The following is a 27893-nucleotide window of genomic DNA, read 5'->3' as shown; positions in this document are numbered from 1 at the left end:
AATAACTTGACAGTGGTGGGTTGGAGTTGTGAATCAGTTGACTTTATCACATTTTTATATAGGGGGAGGAGTGTGCCACAGCATGAATGTGGAGGTCAGAGGACAACTCATGGGAGTCAATTCCCTCCTCCACCAGGTGTGTTCCAGGAATTGATCTCCAGCTCTTAGGCTCAGCGGTAGGTGCCTTCACCCACTAAGCTATCTCACCAGCCCACTAGCCATTTCATTTTAGATATCCTGGATTGTCCAAATGACAACAATACAATTATTGGATCCTAGATGTAGCAGGACAGTATGTGCGAGAGGGAGAGAAAAATATTTATCGTGTTACCGCTATGCAATCCTTTCCCTCCTAAAACACAAACCACTCTCAGAATGCAATTCAAATGAACATTTATTTCTTAAACCCACACAGAGTAAGGGTAGAGCTCAGAGATGCCTGGCACAGCATTTCTCATCCAGGATCACTTCCTCGTTCTTTCTTCTTTGCTGGGAGCATCTTAGACTTATATCATTTTCTACAAAGACACAATATCCTGAATGGCAGTCGCAGGTTTGTTTCAAAGTTGGAGTCTTCTCAGGAAATAGGGGAGACTGGATTATTTGTCCCAGCTAATGGAAGTTTCTCTGTGATTTCTAAATTAAAGATAAAATTAATAAAACAAGAGTTATCAAGAGAACCTCAAAGGTCAGGCCCATCTTTTGACATTTAATACTTTGAACTTGGGTATGGGATTTTATTTCTTTAGGTATAATCCTCTCTCATCTTCTTGTGTCTTACATGAAATATTTACAGTCTTCTGATAATTATTCTGTTGCAAGAAGAAATCAAATTATAAAATTAAAAAAATAACAAAAACAAAACAAAACAAAAAGCCAGGAAGGGTTGGAGCAATGGCTCAGCACTTAGCACTAGAGGCTGCTCTTCCAATGGACCCAGGTTCAGTTCCAAGTACCCATATGGCAGCTCACTATAATCATGCAACTGCACTTCCAGGGGATCTACCACCTTCTTTTCTGACCCCTGTGTGTACCAAGCCCATATAAGATGCACAAACATATATGTATCATGACACTCATACTCAAAATATTTTTAAAACATTTTTGAAAACCAAAAGAAAGGAGATATTAAAACAGAAATTGCTGACTCAGAGCCCTTCTGATTTTCATGGAATCACACATTCTATACATTAGACGGTGGGCTTAGCTAAGAGTTCATGGGTTGAACTGGGTTTCACCACCTACACAGGTAAATGGAGCATCTGTGAGAAGTCAAGGGAAGGAGAATTTGTGTCCTGTCAAGTAGATACCTGAAGTGATAAATCCCTGAATAGAAAAGGCCTGAATGAATAAATAATTTCTTTTTTCACTTAATGTTACTTCATTTCATTTCCTTTTACTTTAAGACAAGGTTTTACTCGGTAGACCAGGCTGGCCTAGAACTCACAGATTCACCTGCCTCAGACTCCCAAGTGCTTAAAGTTTTGTACAACTACTCCTGGCCATGCCTACAATTTATCTCAGCTTTGGGGAGGTGTTAAGTGTGAGGTCCATTCTAAAGGGATTAAAATTAACATTAAATGCAATATCAAATCTCTAGAAGGTTATCAGATTAAAGAGAAGAGGCTTACAAGATCAAGATTTCCTATGAAGGTGGGGATCACTTCTGCAAGGAGATAAAGAAATGGGGTTCCAGTCACTTTAAGCCTCACTCACTAAAGCTGCCAAAATTTGACTTAGAGGAAGAAAACAGATGGGATTTTATGACTTCTTCACTAAGTGCTAACCAGAAGGAAAGGCAGAAAAAAATGTGGAGGGTTTGGGAGTGCGCACCTTTAACCTGGGCACTCAGGAAGCAGAGGCAGGCAGATCTCTGTGAGTTCTAGGCCAGCCTGATTTACATATCAAGTTCCAGGGTTAGGGCTACATATCCCCAAGCCCATGGACACAGAAGGAGCTGATCCTCTGGAATTTTCCAGAGCTCTTTCTTGAGATCAGGTGGCTAACAACAAGTTGTGCTACTGCCAACCGATGTCTTCTGTTGAAAATATCCCAGGAAAGAGTGATACCTTTTCCTTAAATTTCAAAGAACCTCTGAGGTGGAGTAAATTTTACCAATGTTCTTCCCAACTCAGTGACCACAGGACCTTCCTCAGAAGATAGAAGAAAAAAAGATAGGAAAGAGAAGAAAAGATCACAAAGAGGAATGTCAGCATGTTTGAAGACAGAAACTGTTCCTACCTGTGTTCTCAGTGAATTCTTCAAGAAAGCCGGAGGAGACTATCTCAATACCAGTAGAGAACTCTGAGAAGACAGAATAGAAGTAGGTATGGTCAGCAGTTGGGAAAGAAAGCAGGCTTTCCATCAGGAAGACACAAAATGGGGACCCAGAAACATCTACCCAGACCTCTAAACCACACACACTCACTTACCAGAATTCTGTTTGTTTCTGGCTGGCATGAAGCTCGTGGTCTGCTCAGAGTCAGTGCTTAAATAATAATCATCTGTGTAATTCTCTAGAGGAGCTTGTATCCCTCCGTATGATCCCAGTTGGTCAAAGACTGAGTTTAATAGGCCAATGATTGAATCCTGTAGTTCTTTATTGATTGAAACTAGAAGGTCAACAGTATTGTTTTATAGTTATTCACTGGGAGGGTCTATTAGGTTATTGATTGCTTCTGGAAGAAATTTTGTTGAGTCTACTTGGTTATAACTGGTTAGACCTAGTCGATAACTAGCTTATTCTGGTAGGTCATTACTAGTAGATTCTAATAAGTCAGTATCCAATTCGAAAGAAGCCCAACAGAAAATAGCATCTCAAGTCACGTCCAATGAGCATGTCTCTGTCATCATCACCCCTTCCTGTTCTCTGCCTTCAGTGCAAGGGAAGGTACAAAGTGATTGTCACCACAGTCCGTTTCAGTAGCTAAAGTCTTTGGGCCAACTTGCTTGGAGTATAAGTGCTCAGAGCCTGCTCCTGCCTTCTTTGAGGTGCCAGTTTAGGAAAGAGCATCTGTGTTGTACCTCTTTGTGTGCTGAGAAGACTAGAGCAGAAGAAAAACACAAGACCCATCTCTATAATGCTTCCAGATTTCCAAAGGTCTCTCTCTCTCTCACACACACACACACACACACAAATATTACCATTACCAGTGGTTAAAATCTAAAGAAGTCACTGGTCCTGTATATAAGCTGGAATGGAATCAACCCTAAGGTGCTCCATTCCAACTACTTTTCATTTAATAGCCTGTGTCTATGACCCATTTTCAGCATATCTCAAAACACTCCTCTGAAATGTCACGTGGTAAGTTATCTTCAGAACCCTCACAACCCTGAGGTCTATGGCACACAAGCCACATCTCCCAAGGACAGCCTGTCGCTCTGTGGTAGAAACTGTCACCAGGATCTCTCTCTCTCTCTCTCTCTCTCTCTCTCTCTCTCTCTCTCTCTCTCTCTCTCTCTGTGTGTGTGTGTGTGTGTGTGTGTGTGTGTGTGTGTGTGTGTGTGTGTGTGTGTACTTCATGTGGCTTCATCTCAGATGTGTGTGTAGTAAGGTTGCTAAGCCAGCAGCCCAGAAAGTGAGAGTCACCTGGCAGGACCAGGTGAGGGGACCCGGTCATTTGCACACAGTTGGATGAGCAGCTCTCCTGAGAAACAGCCTGAGTTCCTATCCCAGACGCACACAGATCCACAGTCTGTGACAAAGCTGGCTACCAATGCTTTCTAACATGACTGAAGCTCACTTCACTGGAGAGAGCTTTGGAACCACCAGAAATATCTCAGCCATTCTGCCCTGATAATATTTGACCTGGCTTGTTAGCTATATGTAGTTAATTCAAACTCAAACCAAATCATAGCTCAATCACTCAGTGGCCATCCTCATCTAATACCACATTGATAGAATTATCCTATTTCTACGTAAAACTTTCACCACAGATGAATCCCTCACCCCACCCATTTCCACACGAACACACACTCACAAACTTCAACTGCCTTTTCTGAGAGATGAAAATTACACATACCTAATTCTGACCTGGGGAAAGCCACAGTCAGAGCACAGAAGACAGTGATCACCAGGACCCTGAAAAGCATCATGCTTTAGTAGGGTTAAGGCAACCAGTGAACAGGAGAAAGGAATTAGCCCAGGCTTTTATACATCCTGTACCCTGTCCCTGAAGGTGGTTTTCCACAGTGGCTGGAGAGGAAAAAAGAGGGGCAGGGAGGGGTGTGGGAAGGACCTTTATGAATATGAACTATTAAATAATGCACCCAGAAGGAAGTTAAGAAAAACTAACTAGGAACCATAGAAACAATAGAATCTGGGGTAGGAGAAAGTCTGACCAGGTGCACCACCCATTGCCATTAGCACCATTACCCTCTAATGGCCAGGGGTCATCTATTCCATCAGATCACTCCCATGGCTGTTCTTTGTCCTCTAGGCTAGAGCTAGTCTTTTCTGCACCCCAAAGATGGTTTTGTGTCAAAAAATGGACTGTTTCACTCTAAGGAAAAACCTCATGTACACATTCGAGTCCTCATCCTGGCAGATTGCTGGAGGAGAACAGTGGAGAACTGCTCATTGCAAAAGCAGAACTGTCTAGAAGTGCCAGACCATGTGATTCTCAACAGTAGCCTAGCAGTAGCCATTTCACCCGTTTTCCCCAGTGGGAGGTTGAAGGCTGGGAGTTGAAGTAACTCCACATTTACCAAGGATGCTGGCTCTGTACAATGGGGTCAAGAACATGGGTTATGTTTTGGCTGCTAGACCAGGCTCCTGGTAGACCTTCAGCATGATCCAGGGCCAGTGTCAAGTAAAGACAAGTCCTTGCTTGCAACAGTGATCTAAGAAGAGAAGGGAAGTGCACAGGAGAAAATGATGCTAGGGGCAGCTCGTGTAAGGCAGCTGCCCCTGTGCTTCGTGTCTCTGGCCAGCTTGTAGAAGTTCTGCTAGCACAGATATCAGCTCCACGGATATTTTTGTTAATCTTCAGCTCTGTAGGCTTACAAGTTCACAAGTCATTTCCACCGTTTGGAAACCACAAGCTCGCCAATATCATACAGAAAGGAACCTCTGAGTAGCCATACAAATAACAGCTAACATCCACTGGGTGCATAGGTAAACAAAATGGTTACATTGACTTTATCTTAACACTATAAGACAAAGCCCTAAGGTGATCTCATTCTCCTCTCCTAATAGGGAAACCATAAACCAGAGGTGATAGCTAACTCAGGAAGAATTAAGCCCATCTGCCTCTGAAGACATGGAGTCAATTCTCAACCATTCTATTTCTTGTCCTGCCATCTCCCCTCCTTCTCAGTGAGCTTTCTGATCTCAATACTGGTTTGTCCTATGACATGTGGCACTGCATGAAGGGAACACAGTGTGGGTGTGGGGAAGAAATGTCTTTCTGGAAACATTTCTCTTGACAAATTCTGTGCTACAAAGTGTACAGACACAATGGTCAGGAGTTTTGAGGCAAGACATACCCTGTAGGTGAATCACTCTAACAAACAACAAGACTCAAACGAAGCAGCAGGGCAGTTCTTCACAGTCCAGCAAAGATGGGAGCCTGTCACCTGCATTGAACACAGTGAGAACATTTCCTGCCACAGACAATGACAAGCTTTAACTTTCAAATATCAATCCCTGAAGCTTATGACAAGAGCAGCCTGACTAAGGAGTCAAAGGTACTGAAGAGACAAAGCTGCCTGTTTGTTTCCTCTAACTCTGACTTATACTTGCTCTTCAAAAGTTAGTGCTTATGATGTCCCTTCAAAAGCCACAGCACTCTGTTCTGTCCCCAGTGTCCATAGGCCTGAGAGCTGGAGGGCTACCCACCATTGGATAGGGTCAGAGTAGCAAGTTGCTCTAGGCTGGGAGGGAGAGGGGCATTGCTTTCTTTTCCACCTAGTGTACCTGTGTAAATGGATGGAGGCCACCAGGGAAGAACCAGGCCTCTGAGAGGCAAGAGCAAATGAAAGTGTAAGATTTTTGTAGGGTCTTTACTCAAAGACAGCATAGCTTATATATATATATATGCTATATATATATATATATATATATATATATATATATATATATATATATAGTATTTCTTTTTACTCCCTTGGCTTTTAGCATGTGCCATCAATATAGAGTCATGTGAGTTCAAGATTCAAGGAGTCTGAAAATGTACCCTCCTCAGTAAAGCATACTAGGTCTTTTGCTGCATAGAAGAGCATTTTTCTCTCTGTAACACTCCTGGCAATAACAAACCCAGTGCCTTGAGAAGAGCAGATTATCTTTGGATAATTATTTCTTCCAATAACTACAGTTTCAGCCTGTTAGCCATGGTCCTGTTCGTGGGGGTCAGATATGTAAAACTGAACCTTCTTCCCTTTTCTGATGTCAAAGGAGCTATAGTGTAACTTTTAAAGTATTTTTTTTAACTTTTGCCAATCCTGCCCCCCAAAAATGTTGGTTCCTATTGTTTGGGGGAGAATTTTTTCCATACTCAACACTAATCTCTGGCACAAAAAAGAATAAAATTGTACTTATAAGTAAATTACTAACTAGAGTTAGGGATATAACTCAGTGGGAGAACACTGGCCTGGAGTGGTATGGCATGGCCTGACATGGCCTCTGGAATGTACAAAGTTCCATCTCCAGGACCAAAGGAAAAAGAAGAAAAAGAAGAGGGAAGAAGAATTGAGGAGGCTGTCACTAGAATTAAAACAAATTATCATAGGTTTGATTCAATTAGAGCAGAAAAGAGAAACTTTCCTTTTCATATTTTCATAGCCTCCTGAAAATGATAGGATTAATTTGTTTGCATTTAATAGATTTTTGACACTGCCATTAAAGAGATCCTTCATAATGTTAGATGTTCTGCCAGTATGAAATACAGGTCTCAGCATCTCCATGTTCCACTGAGGTCAATGCCTAAAGGTTGGAGGGAGCACGGTGCAATCCCACAGACCTGTGCATTTTCTGCTTCTCCCTTATATCCTTACCTCTTGAACAGAACCAAACTGTGAAGCACAGCGCATGAATACAGCCTGGCAGTTGACACAGGGCAAAGCCACCTTTCATTCCAAACTCAATAACCATTTTCCAACCAGGAAAACCTCTTCGGAAACCAAGACTCAAATTGCCAAACTTGCATGGAAGATGGAGAGAGAACTTAATGGTTAAGAAACTGGCTGCTCTTCCAGAGGATTTAGGTTCAAGTCCCAGCACCTGCATGCCACGTGGTGTCTCACAATCACCCATAACTCCAGTTCCAGGGAAATCCAAATTGTCCTCCTGACCTTTGTGGGCATAGCACACATGGTATACTTACATACATATTGGCAAAACACTCATAAACGCAATAAATAAAGGAATGAATAAATAAAGACCTAAAACTATGATGAAAACTAATTCTTTCAAAGGTAATTTTAAAAAATAATTATTTTGAATAGCAAATTGTATGAGCTGCAGCAAAATTTGAAAACATAGAGGAAAGCATATTAATTCCCAAATTATAAACTACTGAAAGCTAGAAACTTCTTTTCTTAGCACACTAAGGACAGACACATTCTAGAAAAGCTGAGATATATCTGCAGCCCTTAATGCTATAACTTTACTAGCCAATTTGTGTTGCACCATTTCTACAGAGTCTGCTTTAGGCTTTACAAAGACCACCAAATCAATATACATTATATATTAGGCAATTATTATACAGTGAATTTATAGAAACTAAGATGACTATGACATTGTGACATGGCAAGGTGATATAATCTTAAAGAATTACCTTGGTCCTCAGGGCAATTACTCTCAGAGTTTGGAAATAATATCTTCCTGTCTCTGCCCCTATGTTATCAAAAGCCTCAAATGAAGAAGCCAAACAGACATGACTCAATGACACTGTATTCTTTTTTTTTCAATTTTTTTCTTTTTTTTTTTAATTAGGTATTTCCTCATTACATTTCCAATGCTATCCCAAAAGTCCCCCATACCCTCTCCCCCACCCCCCTAACCCACCCACTCCCACTTTTTGGCCCTGGCGTTCCCCTGTACTGGGGCATATAAAGTTTGCAAGTCCAATGGGCCTCTCTTTCCAGTGATGGCCGACTAGGCCATCTTTTGATACATATGCAGCTAGAATCAAGAGCTCCGGGGTACTGGTTAGTTCATAATGTTGTTCCACCTGTAGACACTGTGTTCTTATACAGCACCAAGACTTGCCCAATAATTTCTTATTGATCCAAAGGAGCTCACACATTTGACGATCAGAGAATGCGGCTGAGCAGACTCTCACTTTCTAAGATTTGAGCAGGAGGTACCATCCATTCCACTCGACTGTCCACTGATAAATAGCTGCTAGTTCATGATAGGGACTGTGGGGCCAAGGAAGATGGTGAGTGAGAGAAACTTCAACGTTTTTAGTATATATTGGGTTTCATGGAGAACAGTCCTTGAGGACAGAACAATTCTAAGTCAATACTTAAGGGACTGGCTGGCTCAGTGACCCCAGAAGAAATCTTACTAGACTTAACATCTTTCTATCTTTAACTAATCTAGAAGATATAGTAGAATGAGGTGCCTGGGAACTCTGGATAGAAGGTAATCACCCTTCAGGCTTGTTTGTAAGGTGCTAGGAGTTAGCAAAAAGGAAGAGTTCATTTTCCCTTTAGTTAAAAACAAACATATCTGAGCCTGGTAACACCTAGCCAAGCTTCCTAGGTGGAACTGGCACCGAAATTGAAGTTCCCTCATGGGAGTGAGTGTTTCATGTCAATAATTTATTTGAGTTTCACAGTAGTTCTGAACAGTTACCCAGAAGTGAAACTACAGAAACCACACAAGAAGGTTTGTACATTAAGAAACTTTTCCAGAACGATAGACTTTAATGGATTAGGCCTTTGTTTTCATTTGGCAGGCTATGCTAAGTATGTACTGCTGCCAGGGACAACCAAGTGAGCTTCCTAAGCCCCAAACTCCTGCCTGCCGTGTTCCCCAGAAAGCCCAGCAGCCATGAGGTATGCCCTGTCCTCTCTGCACTCAGTCTTCTAGTTCACACCTCTAACCACAATTTCAGATGCCTGAAGTCAACAGTTAACACCAGGTGAGACCAGTACCCCAATGCCCTACCTGCCAGCCCCTCTGGGCAAACCCAGCAGTGCAAAGCTCCACCTTGCCCCCACTGTACTCTATTTCCTGGGCCACAGCTTCACCTGAATCCCTGAAGGCCTGATGATGTCCGGGACAAACAGGCCTGCCACCACCTGAGACAACTAGCAATCTGAGGCCATCAGGGACTACCAGCTCTGCCTGCATCCATGGAACCCTGCTGCCACCAGGGACAACCAGCTCTACCTGCAATCCCAGATGTCTGCTGACATCAAGGACTACCAGGCATGCCAACATTAGGGACAGCCAGATAGCTAAAGGCCAGTTTAAGAACATAACCAATGGTTAGGAGCTGCCGCTCGCCAAGATCCACTGCCCTGTGGTGCAGACAAAAGATCTAACCATTAGACAGGAGAAAAATGACGCGGTAATAGATTTCCAGCAACAGGTAGGTGCTTTGGAGGACTCCAGAAAGTTTTTGAACATGGCCTTGTCGAGCTGAAATGTAGGCTGTCTACCTAACACCACAGCAAAACACCACCACAGGCAAAGGGTGGAAAGGGTCTGCACTCTACTGACTGTCCTCCACTCTACTGTCTGCCTCTTTTTTTTAAAAGATTTATTTATTTATTATATGTAAGTACACTGTAGCTGTCTTCAGACACTCCAGAAGAGGGAGTCAGATCTCATTATGGATGGTTGTGAGCCACCATGTGGTTGCTGGGATTTGAACTCTGAACCTTCGGAAGAACAGTCGGGTGCTCTTACCCACTGAGCCATCTCACCAGCCCCTGTCTGCCTCTTTTAACTTGCACAGAACAAAATTCCTTATCAAAGTCTGGCTATCAACAAGCTGCCTCAGAACTTGCCCTCGTCATCATTAATCCAGACACCAGCCCCTGCAGCTGCGATATTAAAGATCCCAGCTGGGACTTTGGCACTGGTGCTGAGTTTAATACGAATGCCACTGAAGATCCCTGGAAAACTGACTACAAAACGCACTCTTACATAGCAGAAGAGCTTCTGCAACTCATAAACCTGTTTCCCAGTAGACCCACAGAAGATGTCTATTTTTGGTCACTCCATGAGTGGTCACGGATGTAACGGGCAATGAGTTCATTCAGGCTGTACATCTTGCCCTCACCTAACAGGATGATCTCGTGACTGCCACGGGGTGGGTAGATGGCCAGGGCCTCCTGAAAAACTCTGCTCAATGTCGGGGCTCCTCCACACACCTTCTGTATCAGGGCTCCTGTCACCTCTAACACCCTCGCTGCCTCTGGTGCCCTCGCTGGCTTCCTCACTACCTGTTCAGCTTCCACCATCATCCAGGGGATCCCCAGTCCGGGGATCCCCCATCTGGGTCTCCCAACCTGGGCAGGGGAGCCGTGAGCAGGTGGGTGGGTGGAACAAGTAAACAATCTTATCAAATAACTTTTTAGCATTTTTATGCTAGTTTTGACTGATTAGCGTAAAAATATCATTTTTACTTAAAACTAAGTGTATTTTCATTGTTGGTTTGTTTTGAGGGGGGAGTTGAGGTGATTTTTGTTTTGTCTGTTTGTTTTATTTTGTTTTTCAGTATAATTCTCTAGGATTTAGGAGGACCATTGCTGTCAATAAATCTCTTTCATTTTGAAGCATGAATGACTATACCTGTTTTTAATAATTATTGAGTTTTTTGGGGGGTTTTTTATCTGAGAGCTGGCTGTGTTGAACTTATTGGATGTCTATTTTAGTGGCACCAGTGGTCATGGACCCTGTTGGGATGGTCTTAACAGAACTAGTAAAAGTACAGATGAAGGGGGGAGGGTATGGGAGACTTTTGGGATAGCACTGGAAATGTAATTGAGGAAAAGATGTAATTTAAAAAAAAGTACAGATGACTTATTGTCATATCCAAGTCAGAAGCCAAGAATTCCAGTTCACAACTGTCTCCTGGATAGCAGGTATAAATACCCTGGAGGCAGGCAAAGTATGTATCATTAGAAACTCTTGTTCCTCTAATTAGTCTAGCATAGCTGTTTTTAATTTTTACGTATGGGGCTTTTCCTATGACCTAATCAGGTGTCCCAGTTAAATATGTCTCTTTTGTGTTGTTGGTCAGACTTTGGGTATTTTATTTCAGTATATTAAGCTGGTTTGCATGTGAGCATATCTAGTATGTCAAGCCAGCATTTTTAGACATGTTTTGTTTTATTTTGTTTTCAAATAAAGGGCTTCTTTATGGTCAGTTTTCATGTTATTTCTTCCTGGTTTCCCCCAACCAAAGGCCCGGTATGGCCTTAACTCCTGTGCCTCTTGCAAGCTCCCTTCCAGAGCCCTTTTAGGATAAGACCAATAGGCTTTCTCAAAATCCACAATCTTCTTTTTGTAATCCTCTGGCCACTCTTCCATAGACTGTCACTAGGTAAGGCTACCTCCTAAAGGAGTGGGCAGTTCTATCACAGTGTGATGAGGCTTAAGGGATGGTCCATGGCTGGCCTACTTCTCAGTAGAACCCAGCCTGGTGATCAGCGGGGAAGTCTTATGTATGTGAGTTTCAAATTGATTCTCTTCAGTGGGTGGTAAAGTTCAACCCTAAAAAGTGTTCATCAAAGCCAGTGAGTATGGGACCCACTGCTGGGTCGAATATAGAGGCTGCTTCCATGCTTAAATGGGTAGGACCCCTGTTTTTGTGTCAGTATGGGGCTTTGGGTCTCTGCTTCAGATTGTCCCCAAACATACTTCAGATAGGATGTACTAGGTTGTTGAATCAGTGTTTGCAACCTCAGGAACACCAAATAGCTTTATGACAGGTTTTTTCTTTTTCTTTTTTTTTTCTTTTTTTTTTTCTTTTTTTGTAAGACCATTTTTCAAGATGGGTTGTTTTTGAGTTAGTCTGTCTGAGAGCTGTCATCTCTGGACTTATTTTTCTTTATTTCTGCCAGCACTCTTGATTTTCAGTAGTCCCTCTATCCATTTTGTTTGTTTGCTTGCTTGCTCTGTTTGCTTGTTTACTAAGGGAAACTCTGGAAGAACTGAGTGTAAAACTGGAGAGCAGGGAGGTGGAGCAGTGGGTCAGGACCCCCTGGCTGCCCTTGTGGAGGGCAGCCTGTTTAGATGTCTGATCTGTCCGTTGGTTTCACTGATTTACTCAACCTTGACTCTATGTGAGCCTGACAGTGAATCCCCGTTCTCAATACAGTGATACTTGGAGCCTCTTGATAGAAAGAGCTATTTTCCCTGCTGTAGGCTGTTTAGCTCCCATCACTAAAAGGTTTTCATATCTAAATTGGGGCAGCAGCTCATCCTTTAAGACCAACTGTGAGGAGAAAAAAATCTCTTTTATAATTTCTCCAGAATTATGGAAGGACCCTCCTACCACATTAGGCAAATCCATGGCTACAAAACATAGCTGCCATCTTCTTGGGTGAAAGGAGGACCTAGCAATTCCTTTAGCTGACACACTAAAATGCAGCAGACTACAGTCTGACAAAGCTGGGCCAGCTGAATAAGATTGGTGAGCATCATGGCAGATGCCAATGGAGGGGCAGTGTAGATGGTCCTCCAACTGCCTCAGAACCTCGGAGCATGCCAAATGGAGCCTAAAGTGTCAATCCCAACAGTCGGGAATATGACCACTACCAGACTTTGAAGCCAAATTTGGAGAGGGCTTTAATTAGTACTGACCAGGAATATGGACTCTGGCCAGGACCACACCTGGGTTCCCAGAAAAATGGCTCAGGTCACGTTTTACAGAGGCTTAAAAAAGATAAAACTCACATTTCGCTACATTTCCCATCAGTTCCAATCAGGAGCAAGTTTATACCCTGACATATTTCCTGCCCACGTGGGATCATCTGGTGCAGATGGATCAAACAAACATGGGACAAACAGGAACTTATTCTTAACTGTCTTAACTGCAAACAGGGCCCTTAGCCTGCACAGTGTATTCTGTAGACCTGTTTTTGTCTCCCATTAACTTGCAAGGTCTATTGTTCTTGTTTCTCTTTTGATCTCACATGTAAAAGAAGTAGCATCCTGGGCAAAATGTCATCCTCTGGGGAAGCCGATGGGATGCTTCCTTGATGTTTCCAAGCCTAACGCCCTTTACAATCAATGTGCTCTGGAGCTCAGAAGGTTCTGGTAGTGAAGCCATCCAGGCGGGTCTCGAGTCAAAAGACACCATGAACCCATACATGGTAACTGGCCTGAGTAACCAGGCAGTCCCAGACAGGCCTCTCAGACTCTGTTAATCACAGTCAACCTAGAGTTTCTTCACATGACCAGCTGATATCAAAGCCCTCCCCCAACCAGGGCTTCATCTTTACTTACCTCATAGCCTCTTTTAAAGTTGTTGAGCAAGATTTGTAGGACTATGTGGGTCTCATCAGGACTGTGAAGATCCCATGATGGAATGAGTTCTCTAAACAAGAGTTGAGGGGATTTATATGTGCCTAGCTCCCTGCAGTGCATAGAGTAGGGTGGAGACACGCAAGCACTGACCTGACTAGCTGCATTGCATGGACTTAACAGGTCTCCCCAGGATCTTATACCCAAGTGCTCAGTCATCTCTGATTATGGAGGTGAGTGCCTGCTCAGATTAAAGAACTTAGTGGAAGAACAGGTTAGAGTTCAATCAGTTCCCTTAGCCTCAGAGCTACAGGGCCATTCCAGGTATTTATCATTTCTTTAGACGTCATGTGTTTTCAGTTTTGAATTACTAGTTTGTCTATTTCTCTGGAGACCAACCTCCCTTTTCCTTGGAAGCCATTGCCACTCCGACATTCCATGGAAGCTCTAGATCTATTCTCCTGCATAATGACCAAGTCCTTTCAGGGCTCTTTCTGCCAATCTCAAGGGAGTGGGGCAGGACTTTTACAGAACAGTTCACATGAGAGTACTTAGCACACAGCAGATATTCAGGGAAAGTTCTCTCTCGGGTCAGTTTTGGTCAGCTGATGTTTTGGTTTGAGTATTTAGCTTTAACTGGTTTTGAGGGAATGCTTTTTAAGTCTGTATAAATCAGTGTTCTGTGAAACTAAGATAAAAATCTAGATTTGGCTATCTGCTGGGATCTCTTGCTTTCCAATTTAAGGGCCATCTGAGAGAGAGAGAAAAGGGGAAGTTTGGTTGATTTAATATATTTCCCTCCCTTTCCCCCCATCCCACTTCATCCCTCCCCCTCTCCCTCCCCCTCCCCCTCTCCCTCTCCCTCCCCCTCTCCCTTTCACTCCCCATCCCCCTCTCCCTCCCTTCCCCATCCCCCTCTCCCTCCCCTCCCCCTCTCTTCTCTTTCCCCTTCCCCTTACTCTACCCCATTCTCTCTTCCTTCTTGGAAACAGCCAAACAACCCAAGCTGTGCTTGAACTCCTAATCCTCCTGCCTCCCTCTCTCTAATGTTGAGATAACAAGTGTAGGGGATCATACCCAGAGGCCACCACATCTGGCCCCTGCTGTCACTTCAGACCACATTTTAAATAATTGTGAAATATTTAGAAGACATTCAGAGGGTTTTAAAAAAAAAAGAATTTATATTTGCCTCTGAAGCCACTTAAAACCCTTCAGAGTCTTGCTCATTACCTCAGAATAAACAGTGGATCTTGTCTGCTTGACTGAACTCATTTCTGTGCACTGAATCCTTTCATTCTCAGTCCATGGATTTGATTCCCAGCACTGGGGAGAAGGAAATGCATACTACTGAGTCTGGAGAAGACTAGGGGAAAAAGTTGACAAGGCCAGTCTAGTCTGATCTAAAGATCATGAATGAAAAGACTAGGAAGGAAAAGAGGGAAAGGAGGGGAAGGAGGAGTTGAAGGGGAAATGAGGTAGGGAGGAAAAAGGAGGAGGAGAAAGAGCAGAAAAGGCAAAGAGAGGGAAGGGAGAAAACAGCAGGAGGAGGGAGGAAGACCTGGGAAGGAAGAAGGGAGGATCACCAGGGAGGGAGGGAGGAAAGATGACCTGGGAGGAAGGAAAGAAGGGAAGGAAGGAGGGAAGAAGGGAAGAGGACGTGGGAAGAAGAGAGGAGCACCTGGAAGGGAGGAAAGGATTTGACGAATGGTAAAGTGACTCTGGATTTCTTTTCAAGATCTTTTTTTTAATTAGGTATTTTCTTCATTTACATTTCAAATGCTATCCCAAAAGTCCCCCATACCCTCCCCCCCCCACTCCCCTACCCACCCACTCCCACTTCTTGGCCCTGGTGTTCCCCTGTACTGGGGCATATAAAGTTTGCAAGACCAAGGGGCCTCTCTTCCCAATGATGGCCGACTAGGCCATCTTCTGCTAAAAATGCAGCTAGAGACAGGAGCTCTGGGGGTACTGGTTAGTTCCAAGATCTTATCAGGAGGTGTTAATTACACAAGAGAATGGGTTCACATCCTCATACCTGTACATGCTTCCTTCTTTTTCCTTCTTCTTCCCAGCAAGCACCCCACCCCTTCTACTTTTGTGTGTACGACTCAATGAGTTCCAAGCTGCCTCCCTTACACCTTGCCGGGTACCTCCTCACCACCCTTCCATGGCGCCCGATTATTCACACAGTGAGGGAGTTCACCACCCTTATTAATAAGTAGCACATTCTGAACATGAAAGTCACTGTATATGGAGAAGTATGCACACTGGCTCAAGACAAAGCTGAAAAGGTTACAGTAGACCCAAAGCAGTTAAGTGGTCTAAGGGACACCGGGATTGTCTACAGCTCAAGTACAAACTAAACCTGATTCTTTCTCCACAACCTCTTCCCTTTATAAGTTTCTCCTACTGATAAGCCAGCATCCTCCAGTTTCTCCACGTGCTGCCAGCATCTGTCCCCTACTCTGCCCCTCTTGTCCAGGCACCTGTTCTTCTTTCCTCTTCCTCCCACAGAGCTCATCCACTCTGTCCTTAGGATGACATTCCTGCCATCGTCTTCCCCAACATTGCCACCTCCCACTCCATCCACTGGAGTTGGAGGCAACCGGCCTCCCTGCCTTCACCCTCACTTCTGTTCTTTGGTGACTACAAACATAGAGGAACATTTTTTTTTCTAAAAAAGAACTTATATTTGCCTCTGCAGTCACATAAAACCTTTCAGAGTCTTGCTCACTACCTCAGAATAATCAGTGGATCTTGTCTGCTTGACTGAACTCATTTCTGGGCACGGAATCTTTTCCATTCTCAGCCCATGTTGATCACTGCACCATACCCGGAAACTTACAAACTCAACCAGCATCTCACTGACACCTTTATAGTCGCCTCCTCCACTCTTTGCCTTCCTTCAGTTGTCCATTTTCCCCTATGTCAGTGATTCAGAAATCACTCAGGGCGAGATTTGATGGCCCATCCTTCAATCCCAGCACATGGGAAGTAGAGACAGGAGACTCAGAAATCCAAGGCCACCATCAGCTACATAGCAGGTTTGAGAGAAGCTTGAGACACAAGAGACTCTCTTTGTCTTGGCCCACCAAGGCAAGGTCACATGTCTGCCTAGGTACAGGTTGTCCAGATAATTATCTGCGTCAACACACAGACTTCTGGCTTCCCTTTAAAACTTCACAGCCAGCAACTAGACACTGCATGTTAATATTTCCTGAATAATTGGAATAACCATTGGAGATGGCTAAGCATTCTGCTGTGCTTTGCAAGGTCTCTGATGCTTATTAACTTCTCATAGCAATTGGTCTGTGTTCCATTTTACTGACCCTGTTCCCAGCCATGCTCACCAGTTGCCTCCTCTGTCTCTGGTGAATACAGAAAGGCCTTTCTAACTCCAGCCTCCAGCATGAGCTCCCATTTTCTGTTTGGTTTTGTTGTTGTTGTTGTTGTTTGTTTGTTTGTTTGATTTTTGTTTTTGTTTTTTTGTTGATTTTGTTAACTGCAAGTCTCAAAAAAGGTAGTTTTAAAGGTTCATTTAAAATATTTAAGCAGTATTTTGTGGGTCAAGGACACCACAAGAAGACCTACAGAGTCAACTCACCTGAGCCCATGGGAGCTCACAGAGGCTGAACCACCAACCAAAGAGCATGCAGGAGCTGGACCTAGCTCCCACTCCCAACATTTGTAGAAGATATGCAGCTTGGTCTTCCTGTGGATCCCCTAACAATTGGAGTGGGAACTAACTCTGACTCTCTCTGTTGCCTGCCACTGGATTTCTTTCACCTAGCTGGGCTTCCTGGTTGGGCCTCCTTGGGAAAAGAGGTGCTTAGTCCTGCTGGGACTAGATGTCCCAGGGTGGAATAGTACCCAAGAGTGGCTTCCTTCTTTGAGGAGAAGGGGAAGCAGTAATAGGGACAGGGGGTTGTAAGAGCAGGAATGGGCAGAGAGGAGGGTGGGAGACTGTGACTGATTGAGATATAATGTGAATAGAAATAAATTATGAAAAAATACAGTTTCTTAGTTCTGATGGTCTAACCTAATATGTTCACTTTTATCCCCCAGAGGTTCCACCTCTAAACCCAGCGTAAGTCCCAGACATCTCAATAGCCACAACACACCCTGAGAATTCACTATTCACCTGCCTGAGGCTGAGAAGCAGAGAATACCTAGCATGCAGCAACAGAGTGACCTGTGCTGCACTCTGTGAGGACCATCCATTCTGTTCTCAAAATTGGCTGCATGGTTTTCTGTCCCTAGCACTTGCACACAAGAACGCCATTTCTGCCTATTCTCACCAACTCCCATTACTTCTTGTTTTCAGATTTGATGGGTGGGGCATTAGGGAGGAGAGTGTCACTCTCCCAGTGTGTGCAGCAGGTGGCATTTCATTGTGACTTGGCTTTGCCTCTTCCTCCTTCCTCCGCTTGTGCATTTGTGCATACTCTTTTATGAACTGTAATTCAAGTCCTACACCTGTTTTGTTTTGTTTTGTTTTTATTGGTTTTAGATTTCTTTATTTCATATATGAATGTTTTGCCTCCATGTATATCTATGTACTACACGTGCTTCTAGTGCCCTCGAAAGAGGTCACAAGAGGACCCCAGATCCCCTGAACCTGGAGTTGTGGGTGCTTGTGAGTCACCATATGGGTGCAAGGACAGCATCCAGTGCACTAGACACACAATCATCTCTCAAGTTTGTCTTTAATTGGGTCACTTATTTTGTTATTACTGAGTTGTTCCATTTGTGTGACCATGCACTGCTTGTTGATGGGGACCTGCTCCGTGAAAGGTAATAATTAGCTAGCAATTTCACCCTTGTGCAGACATCACAAAGTGTGCTTACACATTACTAGGTGGCAATGATCTTAGGGGAGATTAAGTAAAGGGTTAATTGCTAGAGCCTTTTCCCTATTGTCCAGATGCCTCTTGCTGGTCAGGCTAGGGGGAAGTTTGGAACAACAAACTTCTATTGAACCAGGAGAAGAGAATAACACTCGCAGAAGGAAAAAGTTTTACATAAGTGAATGTGCAAAACCTCACATAAGTTCATAGGTATATTATTCATGCATGCTCATTTATTCATTTATACATTTCCATTCAAACCCAGTTAGGACCAGCTTGTATGCATTCTCATAATTACATACACACACACATGCATACATTCTCACAATTACATACTTACACACACATCCATACTTACGTATGTGCATATGGAGCAAAAGACCAAGTACCAGGGCAGAAAGAACTCACTCATTCTGGATGAAAAATGAGCTCCAGTCTATTGCATACAGAAAGAAAAAGCTTCTACCCTTTTAATCTAAATGAATTAACCCCAAGTTTATAAGAAGAAAGCTTTGTTCCTTTTAATAAGACTAAGCCTGTCTTGTCCTTACCATGGGACCTGTTCTGTCCCATGATAAGGAGAAGCTTGTCTGCTCCTTCTGCTCTCTGCAGCGTCTTCTTTTTTCCTCGTTCCCTCTGCATTCTGCACATTGCTCTCTTAGTATTTTATGTTTACCTATAGTTTCTAAGTTATTCCACTCTGCACTCTCCTTCTAATCTTGCTCTCACCTCCTGCTCTGATGTCACAATAATACTCTAACTCCCGATGCCTTTTCTCCCGATGCTGTGCCTGTACTTCTAAGTTCTTCTTGAGTCCAGTTCTGTCTAAAAAGTGTTCTGTCTAAAATCTTCTCCTCAGCCCAGTTCCTCTCTCAGATCAGTTCTCTCCTCCGTTCCTCTCACCTCAGTCCCACAGTTCTGACTCTTCTTTTTGTCCTCAGTCTTTAAACATCTTTCAGAATACATGATCATATGTTTAAAAGTTCATCAAAAATTCACACAGAAAATCAAATCATAAATTGAAATAGAATGTTTACATGCATATCCATTAGTAGTAATTATCTGGCTAAACATCCATCACCTGTCTCAGCTCCACAGGTTCACTGAAGGTTTAAAACCATAACTAAGTTATTAGTGAAGTTTTGTATAGATAAACCCACTCAATATTTTATCTTCTGTCCTAGCACCTATAATAAATTGTTAATTCCCTTTTAATGAGTTTTAGTTAGTTGTTTTACAACTTCTTGGAATGTGCTCTGAGTAGGAGAAAGTCTGGTTACCACCTAAGAGCAATTAACTGGTGACACTTTGGAGACTGGCAGAGAGAGTTCTCATTGCAGTTTTGACTATCAGAAAAGCACCTAATATCGGACCCACTATAAAAGAGCTTAATAATCACAGATATAATATTAGGAATTCTTATAGGATCATTAAAACTTAAGTCATCTATTTGTCTACAGAGCATCACTACAAGATAGTAATTCTTCCTGGATATGCAGAGAACTGCTCCAAAGGGGTGTGGTATTACTTAGTGATTGTTATATATGTTTAATAATAACAGGAAATGCATGTTAATAGCAGGAATCTTTCCTAAAATGAATCCCTTACAGCCTTGCTTAATGAGGGCTCACCTGTCGCAGATTATATAATAATCCGAGGCAGGCCACTTTAGGATGATCACCTGCTAGTTATTAGCTTGTCCCATTGTGGCTCCTGACCTATGTGATTTGCCAATATGTTGTCAAATTTTTCAGCTGCTTTTCACTTTGTTATTTGTTTCCTTTAAAATTTGGATGGTTTTCTGGAGCTTGTGCTGGAAACAGGGGAGAAGTCATGCATGCCAGGAATGAAACCCAGCCCTCTAGGGAAGCTCTACTACTGACCCTGGTCACTAATGACCTTTGGGGACATTTATTTCCTGAAACAAGTAGCATCACTTCCAACCTTAGTATTGGAGAAGTTTCACAGACTAGAAAGTGTGTGTGTGTGTGTGTGAATGTGTGTGTGTGTGTGTGTGTGTGTGTGTGTGTGTGTGTGTGTGTGTGTGTGGTATATGAGGTGGGGTATGTGTGTCTGTGTGTCTGTGTAGTCCTGAGTGTGTATTTTTGTGTATGTGTCTGTGTGTGTCTATGTGTGTGTGGGTGTGTAGGTGTGTGTTTTCCTAACTTTGCTATTCCTGGAGAAGAGTTTCCCAGACTACAAAAGTTCTTTGGTTTTTATATGTTTGAGTAAACATATGAACAGGTACCTTCCCACCTGTGTGCTACATGCATGCTTGGTGCCCACGGTGGCCAGAAAAGGGACTGAATTCCTTGGAGCTGGAGTTACAGACTGTCCTGAACCATCATATGGGTGCTGGGAATTGAACCTGGGTCTTCTAGCTATCTCTCCAGCACCTAAAAAAGTTGTTTTGGTTTTGTTTGTTTGGTTGGTTGGTTGGTTGGTTTTGACATTTAGGAATAGTGAAGTGTTATAGAGATCAGTTTGTAAGTGTATTTAAGATTTTTCTTTTTAGATTATAATATAATTACAGCATTTCTTTCTTTCTTTTAGTACCACCAACCCCACCACAACCTATTTTCTTCAAATTCAGGCCATCTTTTTTCACTATTATTGCATGCGTATGTTCATGCATATACATATGTGTTCCTAATTACAACCTGCTCCATAAAAACAGTGTCACTTGTATGTATATTTTTGAAGCTGACCCATTGGCACTGGACAACCAAATGGTGTGCTATTCCCTGGGGTGAACCACCTCTCTCGCAGCCTACACTCCTCAAGTTGTATGCAAAGGTAAATGCAGCTGACAACAGCCATTCCACAATCGTTACGCGGAGCTTTCCTATCAAAGATTGTTTCTTTCCTATCAAAGATTCCCCACCCTATGAGTTTACAAAATCAAAGATGGACGGTTTCGTTTTAACCAACGGTCTCTGCTGCCACCTGCTGGTTCATTTTTAAACTTTTAAGTATTTCAGAACAACAAAAAGTTAATTTTGTCTCCTACCTGTTTGTTAAGCAGTGACCCCATAGGAGAAGCTGGAGGGAGGAAAGCGTCTCAGACAGGGAGACAATCATGAAGGCATGTAAGAACTGGCAAGGAGGCAGCGGAGGGCTGTCGGCAAGGTTCAGTGTGCCGCATTCACACAGTCAGGTGGTCATTTGGGACTAAGGTGGGGGGTCAGGTTACGAAAGCTGTATGAGGCAGAAAACCTCCAAAGGGTCTCGTGCGTAAGAACTGGTGTGTGTATGTGAACGGTGGGTTGGGAATTAGAAGCAGGAGGAGATAATAGCTAGGGATGGTTGCCTACGCTGAGTATTAACGACTGAATCTATAGGAAGGCAATTGTTTGCATATTTATTCGTATGTTTCAGTGTGAGTATATTCTTTTGGGGGGTGGTACATTTTGTGAGTATGAAAATTAAAGTATAGCCCCCCAGGAGTTGGTTTTCTCCTTTCATTGTGTGGGTTCTAGGGTTTGAGCTCAGGTTGGCAATGTCTTTACCCACTGAGCCATTTATAATAATTTGTATTCTATTTTTGGTTTTTTGTTTTGTTTTTGGGTTTTGTTTTGTTTTGTTTTGTTTTTTGTTTTTTGTTTTGTTCTGTTTTGTTTTGTTTTTTCAAGACAGGGTTTCTCTGTATCACCTGGCTGTCCTGGAACTCACTCTGTAGACCACGCTGGCCTCAAACTCAGAAATCCGCCTGCCTCTGCCTCCCAAGTGCTGGAATTAAAGGTGTGCGCCACCGCGCCCGGCTATATTTGTATGTATTTATTTTATAAGTATGTGTCTATATGTGTGTGCGCATAAGTGTGCATATGTACAACTGTATGTGAGTACAAGAACCTGTGGATGTCAGAAGAGAGCACTGGCCCCTCTAGGTCTAGAATTACAGGAGGTTGTCAGCCGCCATGCGTGCACTGGGAACCAAACCCAGGTCTTCTGCACAAGTAGTAAGTACCTGCAACCATCTCTCCACCCACTCACCTCCCCTTTTTTACTGTATTTTTGTGTATTCATTCTGTGTGTGTGCATTTGTATGTGGCAGAGGGGTGCCCACAGAGGTCAGAAGACAGACAACTTTTTAGAATCAGCTTCTTCCTTCAGCTGTATGGGTTCTGGGACAGAGCTGGGTCTCACCTGCTGAGCCATCCACCAGCCAGCCACACCGTTTTCTTCTTTTTTTAATTTTATTTTTTTATTAGATATTTTCTTTATATACATTTCAAGTGCTATCCCTATACCCTCTCTCCGCCCTGCTCCCTACCTACCCACTCCTGCTTCTTGGCCCTGGCATTCCCCTGTACTGGGGCATATAAAGTTTGCAATACCAAGGGGCCCTCTCTTCCCAGTGGTGGATGACTAGGCCATCTTCTGCTACATATGCAGCTAGAGATACGAGCTCTGGGAGTACTGGTTAGTTCATATTGTTGTTCCACCTATAGGGTTGCAGACCCCTTCAGTTCCATCTTATAGATGACTGTGAGCATCCACTTCTGTATTTGCCAGGCACTGGCATAGCCTCATACAAGACAGCTATAACAGGGTCCCTTCAACCAAGTGGAAACAAAAAGAACACACAGTTTTCAAAACGAAGACAGGAGAGGGCTGGGAATGTAGCTCTGCGTTTACCATCACCACGCCGTAATCTCTTACGTAGTTTTGACCGAGCCTTCTCAGAAGTCACCAAATGTAGACTGTACTTACGGAAAGCCTGGGAGCTAAAAACACCTGCTCTTCCTTTTTGCTTTGGGGGGTTTGTCTGTTGTTTTGTTTTTGGTTAGGTTTTGGGTTTAGTTTTGTTTCTTTGCTTGTTTGCTTGTTTTGGTGCTGGGACTGAGCCCAGGATCTGATATGTACCAGACAAGAGCTCTAGCAAAGTAAACTCTCCAGCCCTGAGATTTGAATTTTTTTTCTAGTTCTTCCTTTTTATTTTATCATTATTTTGATTTTTGCATTTTTAAAGGTTATTAAAGGAAAAGACATAAAGATGAATATGTAACAGAGTGCAGATTCAAAACACAAATTACTTCCTGATCCGTTTGTTTGTTTGTTTGTTTGTTTGGGTTGGGTATGTTTGGTTTGGTCTGGTTTTGAGAAAGGATTTTTCAGAACATCCCAAGCCGAACTTGAATGCATAATGTAGCCGAGGCTGACCTTGAACACATATCCGATCTCAGCCTCCTGGGTGCTGAGACCAGTCCTGAGGCCTGAGCAGCATCCCCAGTTGGCTCTTTTAAAGAAAAATATACATTTAGTGTATCTCCCCTTTAGGTATTTCCACTCACTTTGTTATGTAGGAAATACATTCCTAAAAAATTAATATGGAATTTGAAAACAAGATTTCCTCCAAGGACTTTGAAATTACAGCATAAAAATAATATATAGTGAAAATTTGTATATATGATACAAAAATTTATATTTTACAAAATCTATAGCATTCAGGTTGATTTACTCAGATAATGAAATTTCACCTGGAATAATATGTTATAAAACATTGAACATTCACTCAGAACAGTCCACATAAAAAAATATAAATAGTCCTGGTTTTTTATGGAAGAAGAATGAATTTTAATCATCCAAATTTGTTGAATATTGATGTCATCTTTTCCCCCAAGCCCCAAGTTTCATGTCTCATAATTTCCTAATGTCACTTGCATCTCTCTGCAAGCAAAGTGCTCAACTCTTGAGTTCTCAGATATATACATGTAAACGTGTCATAAAACAACTCACTTATTTTCTAACTAGCTAAAAGAAGAAAATTTAAGTGGTCTGGGAATGTAGTTCAGTGGAGTCCTTACCTATCTTACACAAGGCTGGGTAGTTCAGTGGTTCTCAACCTGTGGGTCGTGACACCTCTGGGGGTGGGGGGATGTGATTGACCCTTTCACAGGGGTCATATAATTCCACCTGACATATACAGAGGCAGATGCTCACAGCCGAGCCCTGAACTGATCACTGACCATGGAGTCTTTATCGGAGGAGTTAGAGAAAGGACGGAGGGAGCTGAAGGAGTTTGCAACACCATAGGAAGAACAAGAATATCAACCAACCAGACCCCCTAGAGTGCCCAGGGACTAAACTACAGCCAAGGAGTACACATGGCTCCCACTGCATATGTAGCAGAGGATCTCAGGCATCAATGGAAGAAGAGGCCCCTGGTCCCATGAAGGCTTGATGTCCCAGTGTAGGGGAATGTGAGGGCAGGAGTGGGTGGTGGGTGGGAGTATACCCTCATAGAAGCAGGAAGAGGGAGGATGGGATAGAGGGTTCTGTGGGGGGGGGGGAACCAGGAACGGGGATAATATTTGAAATGTAAATAAATAAAATATCCAATAAAAATTTTTATGGAAAAAACAAACAAACAAGCAAAAAATGTCTGCATATCAGATATTTACATTACGATTCAGTAGCAAAATTCCAGTTCTGAAGTAGCCTGAAAAAATACTTTTATGGTTGGGCGTGGTTATTTCTCAGCCAGTGAAGTGAGTCAATTCAAACCAGATTAGATTCTATTAAAGCTGGGTTTATTGGGAAGCTGTTCTTTGGGCAGGCAAGTTCACTGGCCCCAAGGAAAGAGGCCAGGGAAGTTGCCATGGGACTGGGGTGGGAGGGAGAAAGGGCATGCACAGAGAGAGAGAAAATGTGTGGATTATATAGGGAAGAGCTTCTGAGGAAAGGGTAGCTGAGCCCCTGGGCTGGAAAGTTCAAGGTTGTGGGCAGGGTACCCAGGTAGGGACCAAGGGATGCTGTGAGAACCTGTAGGCCAGGATTGCTTTGGTAAAATATGCACCTCAGTCCCTTCTCCCATGGTCCAAAACCAGTCACTACAACATGAGAAGCTGTATTAAAGTGTTTGTGTTGGGTTGGGTTGGGTTGGTTGTTTGATTGGGGTTTTGTTTTTATCAGGTTTTGAGACAGAGTCTCACTATATAGCAATGACTATCCTGGAACTTTCTATGTAGACCAAGCTGGCCTTGAATTCACATAGATCCACCTGCCTCTGCCTTCCCAAGTGCTGAGATCAAAGGTATGTGTCAAACACACCCATCTGTTCCATTTTTTTAAAGTTAGAGTTAACTACCCTTTTCAAAAAGTAATTTATTTTAATTATATATGTATGATACTACAGATATAATTAATGTTGTATACAAAATAATGTTTTGCCTGCTACATGTCTGTGTCCCATGAGCATGCCTGTTGGCCACAGAGGACATAACCATAGACTATTGTACCCTTCACAGGACACTCTGTACAGAACACTAAAATAACATCCTGTATATAAACTCTTCTCCCGGTACATGGAAGCTGTATAGGCAGCACTCAGCCCTAATACTTCCCTACACTCTGAGCATGGTCAGAGAAGGGAGAACAAACCTAGACTTTGGCCTTGAGCAAACTGCCCTGTGTAATGTCACCCACCTCTACCAACTCTTGGAATCCATGTGATGAAGGTTCTAAGGAACCTTCGTGATGTAATCAAGTTAGACTAGCCTACTCTAAAAACCCTTGACTTCACAGACACCTTTTTCTCCAGATGTAGGGAAGGCTTTAATTTCCTAGCAGCCTCTTGGCTCCCAGATGTCCTCTTCAAAATCATCCTCTTTGCCATTCCCTGTAGAGAGAATCTCTAGTGTACAGTGTGGAAGCAACATTTGTCAATAAAAGCTGAAGTCTGAGTGGCTCGAGTTCCTTCCAGTCGTCATCAGCGCCAGGCCACCTTGGGCACAAACTTGGCAGACAGTCCCACGATCCCCAGAGGACTCTCTACCCCCTCAGCCAGACTAACTAGTGGGCACAGAGACAGCGACCTAACTAACAAAATCAGAAATGAAAAGAGAGACATAACAACATAATCTGAGGAAATCCAAAAAAATCATAGGGTCCTACTATAAAAGCCTATACTCAACAAAACTAGAAAATCTGGATGAAATAGACAATTTTCTAGACAGATAGCAAATACCAAAGTTTAAAAAAAAAAGCCCAGAACCCAATGGGTTTAGTGCAGGGTTCTATGAAACCTTCAAAGAAGACCTAATACCAATACTCTTCAAACTATTCCACAAACTAGAAACAGAAAGTACTTTACCCAATTCATTCTATGGATCCATAATTACTCTGATACCTAAACCACACAAAGACCTAACAAATAAAGAGAACTTCAGACCAATTTCCTTTATGAATATCTGGAAATCAGTTTGATGGTTCCTCAGAAAATTCAAAATAGTACTACCTGAGGACCCAGCTATACCACTCCTGGGCATATACCCAAAAGATGTTCCAACAGGTAATAAGGACACATGCTCCACTATGTTCATAGCAGCCTTGTTTATAATAACCAGAAACTGGAAAGGACTCAGATGTCCCTCAACAGAGGAATGGATACAGAAAAGGTGGTACATTTACACAGTGGAGTACTACTCAGCCATTAAAAACAATGAATTTATGAAATTTTTAGGCAAATGGATGTATCTGGAGGATATCATCCTGAGTGAGGTAATCCAATCACAAAAGAACACACATGATATGCATTCAATGATACATGGATATTAGACCAAAAGCTCTGAATACCCAAGATACAATTCACAAACCACATGAAACTCAAAAAAAAAAAAAAAAGGAAGACCATAGTGTGGATACTTCTATCCATCTTAAAAGGGGGAAACAAAATACCCATGGAAGGAGTTACAGAGATAAAGTATGGAGTAGAGATTGAAGAAATGACCATCTAGAGACTGACTCACCTGGGGATCCATCCCATATACAATCACCAAACCCAGACACTGTTGTTGATGCCAACAAGTACTTGCTGACAGGATCCTGATATAGCTGTCTCCTTAGAGGCTCTTCCAGTGCCTCACAAATGCAGAGGTGGATGCTCACAACCATCCATTGGACTGAGCATAGGATCCCCAATGAAAGAGCTAGAGAAAGGACCCAAGGAGCTGAAGTGGTTTGCAGCTCCATAGGAAGATCAACAATATGAACTAACCAGTACCCCCAGAGCTCCCAGAGACTAAACCACCAACCAAAGGGCACAAATGTTGGGACTCATGGCCCCAGTTGCATATGCAGCAGAGAATGGCCTAGTTGGACATCAATGGGAGGAGAGGCCCTTTGTCCTATGAAGGCTGTATGTTCCAGTGTGGGGGAAGCCAGGGCCAGAAAGCAGGAGTGGGTAGGTTGGTGAGCAGGGGAAGGAGGGAGGAGTCGGGGAGGGGTTTTTGGAGGGGAAACTGGGAAAGGGGAAAACATTTGAAATGTAATAAAAGAAATAACCAATGGAAAAGAAACTGAAGTCCAGTCAGCTAAGGCAGGATTGGAAGGTAGGACATCCAGAGAGAGAAAGGAATGCTGGGAGGTCAGATAAGGAGATTCACCACCTGGACTCTGAGGAGATGAGCAATGTATAAACTGAGGAGAGGCATTTATTCATAAATAATTAAGTCTGAGAGTCATTATTCAGGAACTGGGGGCACAGGTGGAAAAACCCACAGTTACAATTTCCATATGACCCCTGTCATAACTCAGTACTCAAGTTTAAATGGATTTAGAGACTATGTATCCAGACCTTTCCTAACCATCAAAGTCCACTTCAATTAACCTCTCCT

At 42.9% G+C, this 27893-nt stretch overlaps 1 protein-coding gene across 9 annotated transcripts; it reads right to left on the bottom strand.

The window, feature by feature from the left end:
• Nucleotides 1-382: 382 nt before the first annotated feature.
• Nucleotides 383-27420, bottom strand: LOC110297043 (kidney androgen-regulated protein-like). Of its 9 annotated transcripts, none has more exons than XR_015047545.1 (5): nt 27027-27420; nt 14660-14752; nt 13412-14180; nt 2242-2304; nt 612-636 (listed from the first exon to the last, which is right to left on the bottom strand). XR_015047545.1 is itself a non-coding variant. In XM_085839847.1 (4 exons), the coding sequence occupies exons 1-4, from the start codon at nt 27247-27249 to the stop codon at nt 578-580; spliced, it is 525 nt and encodes a 174-aa protein (XP_085695973.1). In that variant the 5' UTR covers nt 27250-27420; the 3' UTR covers nt 383-577. The 9 variants fall into 9 exon arrangements, 2 of the variants coding, with proteins under 2 accessions (XP_085695973.1, XP_021021501.1); XR_003836969.2 differs by lacking the exon at nt 27027-27420 and adding an exon at nt 16275-16574; XR_015047546.1 differs by lacking the exon at nt 27027-27420 and adding an exon at nt 15465-16232.
• Nucleotides 27421-27893: the final 473 nt, after the last annotated feature.

The sequence above is a fragment of the Mus caroli genome, unplaced genomic scaffold (assembly GCF_978045245.1).
Source record: "Mus caroli unplaced genomic scaffold, Mus_caroli_1 scaffold_7, whole genome shotgun sequence".
Lineage (NCBI taxonomy): Eukaryota > Metazoa > Chordata > Mammalia > Rodentia > Muridae > Mus > Mus caroli.
The sequence above is the reverse complement of the archived record's forward strand: the minus strand, read 5'-3'. Positions and strand labels throughout refer to the sequence as shown.

Coding starts and splice junctions, on each gene's coding strand:
- LOC110297043 (XM_085839847.1), bottom strand. CDS start 27,249: ATGGAGCTGCAAACCACTTCAGCTCCTTGGGTCCTTTCTCTAGCTCTT. Junction 2,305..2,432: donor CAGAAACAAACAGAATTCTG/GTAAGTGAGTGT, acceptor CTGTCTTCTCAG/AGTTCTCTACTGGTATTGAG. Junction 637..2,241: donor AGAATTCACTGAGAACACAG/GTAGGAACAGTT, acceptor TCTTTAATTTAG/AAATCACAGAGAAACTTCCA.